This window comes from Ursus maritimus, unplaced genomic scaffold, assembly GCF_017311325.1.
Source record: "Ursus maritimus isolate PB19 unplaced genomic scaffold, ASM1731132v1 scaffold_4, whole genome shotgun sequence".
NCBI lineage: Eukaryota > Metazoa > Chordata > Mammalia > Carnivora > Ursidae > Ursus > Ursus maritimus.
Window position 1 is genome coordinate 88,616,836 of NW_024426552.1, and position 14,813 is coordinate 88,631,648.

Here is a 14,813-nt window from a genome sequence, read left to right on the forward strand (position 1 = left end):
AGAGAAATTAAAAACTCATAGCAGTTTATTTTATAGAAGCCAAAAACTTAAAAACAAGTTACATGTTCATTCTCAAGAGAACAAATAAATAGCAGAATGCTCTTCATCAGAATACTATTCGTCTACAAAAAGGAACAAATTACTGATTAAGTCAACAACCTGCATGAATCTTTGAGACCCAAAGAAGCCAAACATGTAATTTATGTTGAAGTTATCTATACTAATCTGAACTAATCTATACTAATTTGTAATCAGTACAGATTAAGATAATTATATACTAATAAATTAGTATAGGTTATATTACTGATCTGAAAAGATTATATTAATCTCTGCTGGTTAGTATAGCTTACTAATCATACTAATGCTTAGTAATACCAATCTGTGATCACTAAAATATGATTAAATACTGAAGAGTAGTTTCCTGGGATGTACAGGTGTTGGAGACTGACTACAAAACAGCACAATAAAAATTTGGGGGATAATAGAAATACTCCACTTGGGGATGGCAGAAATATTCCATATGGAGTATTTTCCTTTCATGTGCTGGATTTTCCCTCAAAATCACCACCACACCCTGAAAACAATAGCAAGTTAACCTTCATTGTTGATTCAGTCCTAAACAAACCTACTTCTAAACATTTTGAACCAGGGGAAAAATTTTTAGATGGTTTTGTTTCTCTTCTAAAGTGATTTTAAATTATCTTTCATTTTTACTTTAGGAAACTAATATTACTTAATTAATTATACTTTTTGAAGCTTTATAAGAATTATAATTCTCAACACGGTTTTGGAAATAAAGTATTAAATAAAGTGTTACAAATAAGGTAAAATTTATTTGCTGGTGTCACCATATAGCCGCAAATGAATCAACTGCCATAACAAAGATAATAAAAAATAGATTTCCAAGAATCAAACAAGTTGAGGCTCTCCTGAGCCATCTTAATCAACTTTTCCCTGCTCTTTCTCCCTACCTCGCTTTCACGTACAAATATCAAGTAACTTTACGCCCAAGGGGGAAGTTCAGCCTCCTTTCCTATCTAAAAATCAGTGCTGCCCTGCTTACCAGCCAGCAGAGGGCTCCATGAATGAATTCCCAAGTCCTTACAAAATAGCTAAGAGCACCTCTGCTCCTTGGCTTTGTTAAACATGTAATCGGCCTCTTAAATCTGCATAGGCAGTGTAGCTGATTATTCTCATTAGTTGTTAAACTTAACCTCTACTTATGTTCATTCAAACAGTTCTCTTTTCATTTGTCATATAGATCCAATCATTCACAGGCATTTTTAGTACCTGACTGGACAAATCCTAGCATTTCAGAGTTGAAGTCACCTCCGAGGTTATTCCTCTGGGATCTTTCATTTTAAACCTTTTGCCTAAGAGGTTCTTTCAACAGTGCTCCTGACCAGTAACTGGATAACCTCTTGCTTGTGGAAAGGAGATAATAGATATCATATATGAGGGAATGCATTGCACATATGCAGGGTTCAATTATCTGGCACCAAAATCTCTTTTGCTGTAAAATCTATTCACTGATCCCAGTAATTCTCTGTACCTCTATGGATTTATTTCAATTACCCATCTGGTGGACAGTCTTCCCTATATTTATGACCTCTTGTCAATTCTTTGGACTTTGGTATCAGCCTTGGAAAACAACATAATTTCTGATCACATATATCCATATGCAATTAGTTCTCATTTTATTTAGACTTGTTTCTTTATGTACTAGTTAAATGTGGTGATCCCCATTACTTTAAAAATTTGGAATTGCAAAGCTAATCCTCCAAGTATTTATAATTTGGAGGTATAAGGACCTCCAAAGTCAGGACTGTCTTTGTGACCTAACCTAATGCCTCTCAAACTTTAATGTGTATTACATTACCTGAAATCTTATTAAAATGCAATATCTGATTTTGTAGTTCTGAGGCAGATCCTGAGAGTATGCATTTTTAACAAGCTTCCATGTTACTGGTCCACAGATCACATTTTAAGTAACAGGATCTAAACAGAATTTCTTATACAGGTTTCATTAAATTTCAAAATATAATGTTTTTCTACACTACTGTATTTTATATAAACACATAAGGCAAAACAGTAACAGTGCACACACACACACACACACATATACAACTGATGCTGTTAATGCAAGAAAAATGTAGAAAAAATAGAGATGATTACATTAATTCTCCACTACTCACAATTATTATTTGGTGCATGGATGCTTTGAGCTATGAAAAAAATATTGTTTCAAATTATCTTGGATTATTTAGAGGCAAATAATTGTTCAAAACTTGTATGGTAATTAAAACCACCGTAACTTTTCTAACCCTCTACCTGTTAATTAAGTGTCTAATTTCCGTAGGCTGACTCTCTTTCCTCGCTGTTGGCCAGCTCTCACTTTTACCATCAAAAAGCCTTCTCTCTATTTTCACAAAGGTGAAAATGAATTTATTCTCCAGGGTATTAGGCACACATACTACAGAAATTTTCTCATATGTTATGGACATGAATTTTCCACAATGAGTCTATTTCAATATGGAATAAGTAATTTTTTCTCTTCTAAGAAAAGGATCATCGATTACTTAATAGTCATCCTCTTATGGGCGGCTTACAAATAGTATTCTCTGTCATTTTGGATGTATTTGTTTTGCCTAGTTTTCTACTAATTTACTAATAGGAATTATTATAATTTATAGAATTAGATAATTATATAAATAATTTTATTATATAAATTATACATAATTCATATAATTATTTCCTCTATATAAATTATCATTACTACTAATTTGCTGTAGTACCTAAGAACTATATACAGAGCTTTTATTAATTATAATAATAATAAAAGAGCTACTACTACCATTTACTGAGTGCTTATCTCATGAGAAATACTATCATTATTCATGCTTGCAGAATTCTAAATAAGTAAGTGTAATTGAGAACATTATATAGATGAAGAAATAGAAGTTACTAGATGTGAAATAGTCTGGTCAGGAGTCACCTGAGTAGTAAACGTTTAAGTTGAGCTTTGGAGCCAGATAACTTTGGCTCCATGATCACAATGCAGCCCTGCCTGCCTCTGAAAGGTGTTTCATATTAATGCACAATAGATTTTCTCTTGAAGAATGTAGTTATGGCAATCTTTAAAATGGGCAGATTCCATCAAACTAGATCCAAAGTACATGTAAAAGACAAGAGGATCTTTTAAAATGTAGAGTATCCTCAGGGCATAAAAATAAGCCTTCTTAGGATCAGAGATCATAAAAAATAATTTTTCAAACACAATGCTTTTTAAAAAAACACAAAACAACTACTCTAACCATTACTTTAAACTCTTCAAATCTCACATACCAACTAAGTGGCAAAGCTCATCCAATCTGTTTAATGAATCCATAATATAGACCTTAGCAGAACCAAGAACTCCTGGGTTTAGTTTAAGTTAGCATTGAACTGGCTTAGCTTTGTGTTTCTTTTTTCCCCCAAGATGCCATGATCCTTAATTTTAATTCCTCCAACATTTGTCAATTCTTTTGTAAATCTTTTGGTAAGAACCTGAAAATTACACTTCCTACCACTGGCCTTCCTTTACTTTTGTAGTCCTCGCCATGGCTCAGCTCTACAGTCCACTCAACCTGGGACCCCTGTGCTATAAAAGTTATAGACAAGGGCAGGACAAATGTGGAGGTGATTAGAAGAACTAGAATGACCTTTTTCAGATAAAGTGAAAGTACAGTAAAGGAAGAAATCTGATTAGATCCATAGAAAGGCCTGAGATGAGAAAAGAGAAGATGCCATTATATGTAGGGAGAAAAAATTAAGACTCTCTGGGAATTGAAATAAAAATGCATTCCTTATAGAATATAGCTGTAAGTGACTAAATTATGGTGCATCTTTTAATGAGTCAGAACCTCTCAATGCCAAGATGTTTCTTGACAGTACTGCACTTTGCATTGTATTGTTCAAGTCACTGGTCTACCACTAAAGTCTGTGGTAGTAAAATTAACTTCACTAAGTAGTAGTGTAATGGTCTCAAAAAGACATTTCAGAGCTCTTTCCTCCAGGCTGCCAACATGCCATCCAGACTGAGGAAGACCCAGAAACTTCAGGGCCACGTGAGCCACAGCCACAGATGCAGGGACAAGTACCAGAAACACCCAGAAGACCTGGGTAGTGCTTGTGGCATGCATCACTGCAGGATCAACCTCGACAAATATCACCCAGGTTTCTTTGGAAACGTTGGTACGAGGCATTACCACTTAAAGAAGAACCAGAGCTTCTGCTCAGCTATCAACCTTGATAAACTGTAGACCTTGGTTAGGAACAGACACGGATAAATGCTGCCCAAAACAAGACTGGAGCTGCTCCTATGACTGATGTGGTGCGACTGGGCCACTACAAAGTTTGGGGAAAGGGAAAGCTCCCAAAACAGCCTGTCATCATGAAGGTCAAATCCTTCACTAGAAGAGTTGAGGAGAAGACCAAGATTGGGGTGGTGGTGGTTCTGTGTCCTGGTAACTTGAAGCCAGGTAGAGGGAGGTTCATTAAACGCTAACAAGTGCTTTTCTAAAAAAAAATATATATATATATATTGCAGGTTACAAATGTGGTTTGTAGGTTTGTAAATTCTGAGAATTTGGCAAATACTTTCAATATTTTTTTCAGGAGTTTTAGAAATATACTTAAATACCAAGTGGCCATATGATAATTAGACTAACTCCCAGGTTATTGATGAACTAATTTAAGTCCTTTTCTTTAGTTTACTCTCTTATTTTACTTGAACTTCAGTCCTCTGTGAAGACTGATGGAGGATCTAACAACAACAGACGATCCTTCTTTGGCACCTGGACATGCACGTGTGCCTAAAGGTGTGGTTCGTCCAAGCACGGGATATATTGGATCCCATACCTTATCAAAGGGAGAAGAGAACATCATGTATGATTTTTGCTCTAAACCTCTGCATATATTTATTAAAAACAAAATTATCTCCATCTTAATTGTTCAAATATAATTCTCATTCATATTCCACTTGAGAAAAAGTCTTCACTTGGAAGATTGCTAAAGAAAAATTTACAACAAATTGCAATACTGTACAGGAGAGACACCATGGATAAGTTCAACTGAGATACTAAAAGTCAAATCTTGACTGAGCCAACAATAGGATTCAGGACTCTTTCTAGCTTTCAGAGTCTAACTCAAGTGACACGGATCCTCATAATCTCATCTCCTTCTGCATTTTGAATACCACCACCTGCCAGTGACCTGTGGAATTCATCACTGAGGTAGAAGATAAGGTTATGTCACCAATAATGGCTCACTGGGAAAGGTTAGCTTTTAGAAAAGACTATGTGACTGACTTCTATAATAGAGTGAACAATGTTGCTAACTTGCAGGCAGAGGAAATATGAATATAATTTACAAAGGATTGGCTTTCCTCTAAATCCTAAGGGTTAACATTGTCAGCTGGCTAAATTTGGTTCAGAAATATGCACGGTCATCTTCCACCAGTAATATAAGCATCATAAAGAACCGGTGCAAACAATTTTTATCACAAGCATTACATGATTTACCATCCCTCCTGTAAATAATTTAATCTAATAAAAAAAGAGGAAGCATTGTTTTCATTCGGGGAGAAAGTAAATTTTAGTATAAAATGAGAGGCAACTTGTATATTGACACAGGAATATGGACCAGTAAACAGAGGGAAAAAACCTGTATGGCTCACTGACACTTTATAAAAATAGGTATACAAAGTGAAGCATATTATATATCACTTTGCTTACCCAAAATTTAAAATGTTTTCTTTTGTCTTTTACTAAGGAACATTTAGAGCTTGTAAGTATGCTGGAATAATACTCTAGAAAGTAGTCTTTCATTTATTCAGGAAACAGATAAGCATAAGTAAAAGAAAATTCTGATACTCCTTTTAAACACATAATTTATTTGGGTTTACTCTCTGGTCGTGTGAAAGGGGGAGAGTTACAGACTATTTGGCTCCACAATAATGGTGAACATATCTTTAGTCTTCACTCATAAAATGTGGTACCTTTAATCTAACAGAAATTCACAGCTAGTGGTTAAAAAAAAAATCTCTAGTGCCTAACATGGCTTATCACAAATCTTTTTCTGAAATAAAAGCAATTGTGGTAGGAAGGAAATAATACAGATATATATTCACAATTCTCAAGGAGTCACATTAGATCAGTGTTTTTCAAACTGCAATGTATGACCCATTAATTGGACATAAAATAAATCTAATGGGATATGGCCAGGTATTTTTTAATGGTACATGGTAGAACAGAAAGGAATATAATATATTGGAGGGTGCTGCAGATAATAAAGATCATTTAATAAAATCTATTTCAGATCATTTACATACACATACAAATCTATATATATTTACATATATCTATTTATGCATGCACAGACATGTCAGTGCGTTGTTGTATACTGGATCCTAATATAAAATTATACATTTTTTTGTAGGCCTTGGTCAAAAAATTTTGACAACTGCTTCAATAAATAATATCAAAGCCCAGTCTTTATCACCAAAATTAAATCATATATTGTAACTTTCTTCCGCTAATTGTCCTAAAATGAACTAATCACCATTAGCTCTACAAGCAGATCATATTACATATCATATATGACTTCTACAATCACTACAGAATTGTCACATGATCCAGATAGAAAAGTTTAGGTGCTGGTCTCTAAACACTCTGGTTTTCAAGTACAGTTTTTAGTTTACTCTAATTTCATCGATACTTTCTCTTTCACTTTTTTATTATATTAAGGTATGCAAAATTTGAAGTCTAGTTCATATAGGAAGCATTTACGAACCATTTTATATATATTGTTATATCTTGGCTTGACTTAGTGCACAAAGCTTCCTTTGATATATTGGCCAGCCAATTAATTTTAGAGAAAAAGGATAGATTTACAGCTCCCATTTGATACAGTGATAAGCTACGGGTCCAGAGAGACATTGGTAACAAGGTGGTTGCTGATGTTAAGTGAGGGGACAAAGGTGTTTCTGGTGGGCCTTATTTTGGAACAAGGAAAATGGAAACATTTCAAAGAAATTTTTGAGCTTTTGAGTGTTGGAGAAAGCAGTAAATGAGTAAGTTATTAAATTAAAGAATTACTATAGTGGGAGGAAATGATTGGTGAGAGGGAATGAAACATTATCACTACTCCTGGGAATACAGCTTTTGGGAAAAAAATTAAAATGTGTTCAGGTTTTGTTTTTATAAGCCATTCAAAGGAGACATCTGGTCTCCTTACCAAGACTTCTGTTCCTGCCCTCTGTAACAGAAATCATGCTCCTTCCTCCTGGCCTGGAATTGTAATCAGACCACCTTCATTTTATATAGACCCCAAGAGAGTACTAACAACTTTTGACTACTGATAGCCTGGGAAGAATTCAAACCACTAATCCATTGTCTGTAAGCACTTTATTCTCATACGAATGCCATAAACAATCTAATTCTGTAAAAGCTGACACATAATACCTAGTATGAAGAGAAGAACTTATGTTTAGTAGCAACCTGAGGAAAAACAAGTACATAAAATCAACAAGGAAGCATCAGTATGGTTCATTGGAGATCTGGGACTGCATATCTGGATATAATATTGGATAAATTGAGAAAATTGGGGCAATAATGGATCAAAAGTTATAACACAGCATTTTTGTGCATCACAGAGACCCTTCAGGGAAACCCCAGCGCAGCAGTGAGTTCATTTATCAAAGGGATAATGACCCAAAAACATTCTTTTGGAGACAGTGTGGAAACTATTTCCCTTTTAAAAGAAAGGCACCTGTGGAACTAATTAGGATGAAGTACTTCTTTCAAAGTATGGGCTATAATCCTGTTGAGTGAATAAAAGATTTACAAGACTATAGTTCAGAATGAGAGGGAACACAAATGACAGCTGAGGGTGGGGTGGCTTCTGGTATGAAAATAAGAAGATTTGGAGAGATTCACACTGATATTCACTGAGATATTCACAAGAGAAAAAAGTAACTGTACCCAAGGACAGTTTTAATAATTCAAGTCACTTTAGACCCAAATTCAATTAACAAGTGCCCCAAAGTGGATAAACCTTCCCTGAATGCATATCTCACTTACAGATTCAGGGAAAAGTTCTGAAAGATAGTTTCCTCTGAGGATTAGGCCAGGGGCTTACACAAAGAGGTTACATTTTTATTTTATACCTTTTAATTTTGTACTGTTTGCTTTTTTTTTAAGCATATTAATGTAGTATTAATTTTTAAATATTATTTAAGAAAGTGTATTGCTCATTACATTAAGGAATGTAAGATGTTTAATTATTTTCTTTATTTAAGACACAAAATAATTTTTTGTTTCCAGATTTGTATATATTGCTCAACTTTATCAGGATAAGTAAAAGAATATGTAAAGGAATGGTATGGGGACATTTGTTATCATTCCATTGTCAGTTGAACAATAATGCAGAGATGTGATAGCACAACCCAACTGCCAAGGCTTATCATAGCCATGCATAATAGAGAGTGGAAATATAATGGAATCATGCAACTATAGCCTGACAAGAATCAGGGACCTTAGCGATCTAGTGAAATCTAATTTATTTGCATTTTTCTTTTATTGTTACTCTTGTAAGAAAGTATCACATTTTGCTTAAAAATTAATCTATTTATCAATCTAACTTAACTATCTCTATTCTTCCCCGACAGGGCTTCAAAGAAAGCCAATTCTCACATACTTTCTCAGTTATAAGTCTTCTGGAATGTACATTGTTTCTATCTCTGACTGTATACTACCTCCAAGGCTTCTGTTCATCTTTGACAATAAAAACTTTGCAAAGCCATCAATGACCATCTTGTAGCAAATCTAAAAGATAACGTACACTCTGTCACATATTGGCTTGACAGTATCACTTCACATTCTGGATGATGCCTGCCCTCCCTTCTGCATCTCTTTCTTTCCCTAGTTCTGCAACAGTGCTCTTCCAGTTCTTTCTCTTAACTCTAGGGTCTTCTAGCTTTCTCTCTTCAAAGTTGGGATTCCTCAGTTTTCTCTTATGGACCCCATTCCCTTTTCACTTTACAGTCTCTCCGGATTGTGTCATGAACTCTACGGCTTCATTTGCCACCTACATACTGAAAATTTCCAAGTCCATATATCTAGGTCAAATCTTTTTTTAAACCTATTTTTCTAACTGCCTACCACATACATCTATTTGGATGTTTCACAAGTACTTTAAACTCAATATGTCTCAAACTTGCCTCAAGGGATTTCTTCAAACCCTATCCTTTCTATGTATTCCTTTTTTTCAAAGAATAGTACTGATAACACTTCAATGCCCAAGAAAATATGGTGCTTCCTGAGTCCTTTTTTCCTCATCCATTATGTCCAATAAATTACTAGAATGTACAAATTCTATGACATCTACTTTTTTCTCTGTCCTCATTGCCACTTTGTTATCTATTATACAAATAAACGCATAGCCCTCTGTCCCCCTGCCCTCCTTTGCTGTTTCTCTCTAAATCGTTCTCCACACAGCAGCCAGAATAATAAACACACATATACAAAATCCTGGTACTTTCCCACTTAAAATCTAGTAAGGGTTCCCTATAACTTTTCAGATAAAGACAATGTCCCTATTATGACTTAGCACATTATTATGACTTACCACACTCACACCCAATTCAACACAATACTTCAGTCACTCAAAATTATTCTATTACTCAATTATACCATTTTCCTACCCATGCTTTGGAATTTTCCACATGTCTTTTTTCTAAAACACACGTTTGAACTCTCGTGCCTGGTTTATTTCTGTACCTCCTTTAGAGTTCAGCTAAGACATTATTTACAATGGGAGGACTTCTCTGCCCTCCATTTCTCCATCCAAGTCTTTGTTTACTATCACTCATCTATGTTCCCTTGTCAAATAATATTTCGCTGCATTTATCAACATTGATTTATAATTCTCTCTCTACTTGTCTCTAAGCTTCATGAGGGCAAGGATTGCATTTATTTCCTTTACCATTTTATTTCTAGCTTCTAATGTAGTGACTAGTATAGATTTTTGAGTTCAATAAACATTTTTAATTTCATATATAAATTAATGAATCATCATCATCAATCCTATCAATGTCTTATTCTCAGAAATCCAAGGCTCTTTGGCTACTCTTATAAGAATTCACTTATGGTATCTGACTTGGTTTAATCTATTTTAGTCATGTTTCAGAATACAAGATAATAAAATATGTTTTCCTATCTTCTGATATATTTTCCACTTAAAGAACACTTGTCAAAGTCATCAAAAATCTTCAAAACAATTATTCGAGAACTGGTTTTATGTTAATGGATATGCTCATAAGTATACATCAGGAGTTCATGTACTGCTTTGAAAAAGCAGAACACTGGTGGGAATGAATCATTTTCTTAAAGAAGCTCAAAGTTCTTTACTAAGTTGTGCCAGGGAAGCCCCACATCCAGCGACAGATTTCATTAGCAGTACATCCGTTTTTGCTATCTTTGTAGAACACTGTTAAGTGCTATGCTAATAGACAAAAGTAGAAAATCAGAACATATGTTGCGAAATTAGCTGGAAGCTATATAAGAAACGTTTTGGGGCTTTTTTTTGTTTTGGTTTGTTTTTTTTCTGGATGAAGAATTCTGGTTCAAAGACATAGTTTCTAACATTTTAGTGTGCAAGAAAAACAACCAATAATGGATATTTCAAACAGATTTAAGAAATCAGACAGAATTATATTGGGTAGTATTCTTATCTAAGGTGTGGAAAACCAAGGTAGCAAAAGAACTAGATAAGATGCCGTAAGTAAATACTGAGTTTTTCTTCAGTATATTCTACTAGACCACCTACTGCAAATTAAGAGCTGAAGACAGGTTATCTGAACACGATGGAGTTAAGTTAGAGAAAATATTCAGAACTCTAGAGACAATTAAGACTAACTATAGTTATTTAGACAAAAGGATGTATTCTAAGTTATTGGAATGGAAAGGACAATACTCATGTAGCATCTAATGTCAACTTAGAGTATTAGTTGACATTTGTATTAACGACATCTTTAAATTAAAGGGCAAAAGTATATAAATAACTCTAGAGTTGAGGGATGAGACATGAAACTAAACGAATGGGGAACTGAATGACAGTCTCTAAATAGAAGACCTGATCTAACAAAATACCTAGTAGTTCATCATTTATCCGAGGTAGAAAACAAAAACAAATACAAAACATGGCTCCTTTCTAAACGAAATATTAAAAGAAAACTCAGCATCTGACATTTCCCATCCAGGGCTGGCTTATTATTGTTCACCATAAAGAGAAAGCTAATGATTGATTCTGTCCACATCCACAGTGCTTCTAGGAAAACTTTACTGACTTCTAACCATTAAAAGTAACCAATAATTAATGGACATTTAAGGAAAACAAGCAATGTGGAAAAAAATAAAAGGTCAAACTAAGCAAACAGAAAAGTGAACTCCAAAAGAGACAGAAAAAAAATTTTAGAGAACAGAGTAAATTTTTTAAAATGCTTTCATTAGTATCTGGGAAGAAGACTAGGAAGACATTGCATGCATAGAAAAAGTAGTGGATTCAACAAAAATGGACCAATATAAGAACAAGAAAGGATTCCTAGAAAAGGCAAAATTTCCAAAATAAGAATTTAATAGAAGAAATCAAAGACACATTTAAGGAATATTCTTGAAAGAAAATATATATATATTTAAAAGATGAAATATGAGAAAACATGTAATGGAAGGAAATATGTCAAACATATGTCAAAATATGTCAAACAAGGAAGTCCATTGTCTGATTAACCAGAGTTGAAGAATGAAAGAATAGGGGTAAAATTATCAAAGTATCAGAAGAATTCCCAGGCTGAGTGAGATGACCTTTCAATTGAAAGAGCCCATCAAGTGTCCAGGAAAAAAAAGAGAAAGAAAGAAAGAAAGAAAGAAAGAAAGAAAGAAAGAAAGAAAGAAAGAAAGAAAGAAAGAAAGAAAGAGAAAAAAAGAAAAGAAAGAAAAGTCTAGATATATCTTTGTAAAAATGAACAACATGAAGTTCAAGAATGAGATCACAAATACTTTTAAAGAGAAAAAAATAGGTCACCAATAAAGAAACAAGAGTTCGACTGGATTATAGTAACAATAAAATTATAAAAAGAAAGAGAAGAAAACTTTCAAAGTAATGGACTATAAGTGAAAAATGTTTTAAACAGATACCTATGTAAAATGAAACTATCAATTGTTTATGAAAGTAGAATAAAAACATTTTTAGAAATGCAAAGAATCAGGGTTCCTGGTTGGCTCAGTCATTAAGTGTCTGCCTTCGGCTCAGGGCGTGATCCCAGAGTCCTGGGATCGAGCCCCACATCAGGCTCTTCCGCTGGGAGCCTGCTTCTTCCTCTCGCACTCCCCCTGCTTGTGTTCCCTCTCTCACTGGCTGTCTCTCGCTCTGTCAAATAAATAAATAAAATCTTAAAAAAAAAAAAGAAAGAAATGCAAAGAATCAGGAAGTTAACCATTCTTGCTTTCTTTCCCAAGAAGTTAATCAATCTTCCCATCCAGATATGATTATTGATACTTTTGCAACTTTAAACAGCATAGGAAAATCTCCATTTCAAATGCCAGGAATCATAGACAATACTCACTGATTCTCTATTAGGTAGAATGAGAAATTATATTAATGCTCCCCACCCTCTCCTCATCCTTTCTTTTGCTCTACCCAAGCTTTGATAGCCTTAAATTTACTTCCTTCTTTACACAGATCAGTTCCAAACGTTTAAACTTAAATATTATTATCATGATGCTCCTGTTGCAAATGTAGTTTGTTGCAACCTTGAGTCATATACTAGGATTATATTTCATCCCCTAGAAGTCCAATACTTCCATAAGAAAAATAGCTTATTGTGTCATTTAGAATGAATTCTCTTTAAATCCTCCATACCAAATGCCTTTACCATATTCTCAATTTTGTACAATTTGGAATCATCCTTTATATTTTATAGATTCCTCTTATTTCCCAGAGCCTTCTGTCCAAAACCTTTTGTTCTCCTGCTGCTCTCTAAGGCAGAGTCTAGCTATCATAGAGGAATGGCATGTTACTGTGCTTCTAAGTTAAACCCATTCTTTCCTTGGTGTCATGCATTCATCTCTAGTATACCCTCTTCTTACTATAGTACATCTTCAATTAACTTTCTCAGAATCCAAGATAATAGGGGGGAAGGGTCTGAGCAGGAAGCAGAGAGAAGGTTGATAGTATGAATGAACTACACTCTTCTTTCATAGCAGGAAGTTAATACACAATGTATAGGTAGATTTTTCTATTGAAAAAGAGATATCAATATATCATTTTAAAATAGGCATCAGAAGAGCTAAACACAGAAATAGAAGTTGTCACTTGAGGAAAGAGAGAGGACTTTGACAATCAACACTTGCTTTTCAATATAAGTTGTAGTTATTAGTGTTAATCACCAAATATTCCCAGTTCTCTGCTCCCTGAGAACATGATAGGACTATACTTTCTGGTCCTGGTGAGATTGCATGGAACTATATTACTAGTCATGACTAATGACTTGTGAGTGAAAGTGGCATATGTCACTACTTCTAGGTAGAGACTGTAAGAGCCAGTACACAATTCAACACCCTCTTTTTTTTTCCCCCTGTAACATTCATCAGGAACTTTGGTGACTAATCATCAGCCTGAGTACCAGATTGAGAATATATGTTTCAGAGCTAGTCCCCAGACAACCTGTAGTATGCAGCATGGACTATAAGCCTTTTTGATATTATGGGCCACTGAAGTTTTGGAGTTACTTGTCACTGCAGCAAAAGTTATCTAAAAAAAATGTTATTTGATTTTTTTTCACATGTGCATAATTTACTTTGATAATAAGACATTTTAAAACATCAAAAGACATAACAAGCTTCTAATTGGTCCTAAATAATATAGATATCATGTCTTTGTTAATGCCAAATCTATAAACTCAATAAAATGATTTTTAGCTCTCTTCAACAAGGTTCTTCCTCTGAGCTTCAGAACACAGAAAATCGAATAATTATTTTTTCCATTCTCCTGAGGTGATACATAAGTAGTATCAGTCTAAAGGCATAAGAAAGAAGCTAATTCTTTACATATAACAGAAGTCTTAAGTCATCAGGGATTAATTCCTTGTGGAGCCCCAGTTGAGAAAGCCTACTTGGACTATAGTCCCCATAAGGAGTATGGTAATTCATGGAAAGACAATTACCCATTTTTTAACATTGTTATACCAGACTAAAGCACTAAATAATTAAAACCATAATGATTAAGTAAGAATTACTTTTTTGCTAATGCTAATTTATATGGGGTACTAGTTCTCAAACTTGAGTGGGTCTGGAGTAGAAGCCAGAAATCTGCATTATAACAAGCACATGAAGATATTCTGAGATAGGTAATCTTTAGACACACTGAGAATATTGCCTTAATGAGTTCAAAATATTGTTTACTTTGTCCCCCAAATATCAGTGAGTGATTAACTCTCTAAGAAACACAATAATAAAAATGGAAACTAAGAGAAGTCAAAATCACACTTAAACTAGAATTAAATCCTCATTATCAGATTAACCATCTCAAAAATTGACTGTGATCAAAACATAGCAGGAACCTGAGGGTTATGCGTAGTCATTTTTCAGAAGAACTCAATGATTGATAAGATGCCAGCTGGATCAATGGCCATCTTCCCATTCCCACAGACACATCCAGGAGAAGCAAATGGGATCAAGGAGAAAGGGATTCACCAACACAATCAAATTTTCTTTGGG

The 14,813-nt window shown here is 34.3% G+C and overlaps 1 protein-coding gene across 1 annotated transcript; it reads left to right on the plus strand.

The window, feature by feature from the left end:
* The first annotated feature begins 4,064 nt into the window (after positions 1 to 4,064).
* On the plus strand, positions 4,065 to 4,546 carry LOC103676204 (60S ribosomal protein L27a-like). Its single transcript, XM_040621740.1, is given in 2 exon segments — positions 4,065 to 4,308; positions 4,311 to 4,546. Coding segments are annotated over 2 exon segments (480 nt in total).
* Positions 4,547 to 14,813: the final 10,267 nt, after the last annotated feature.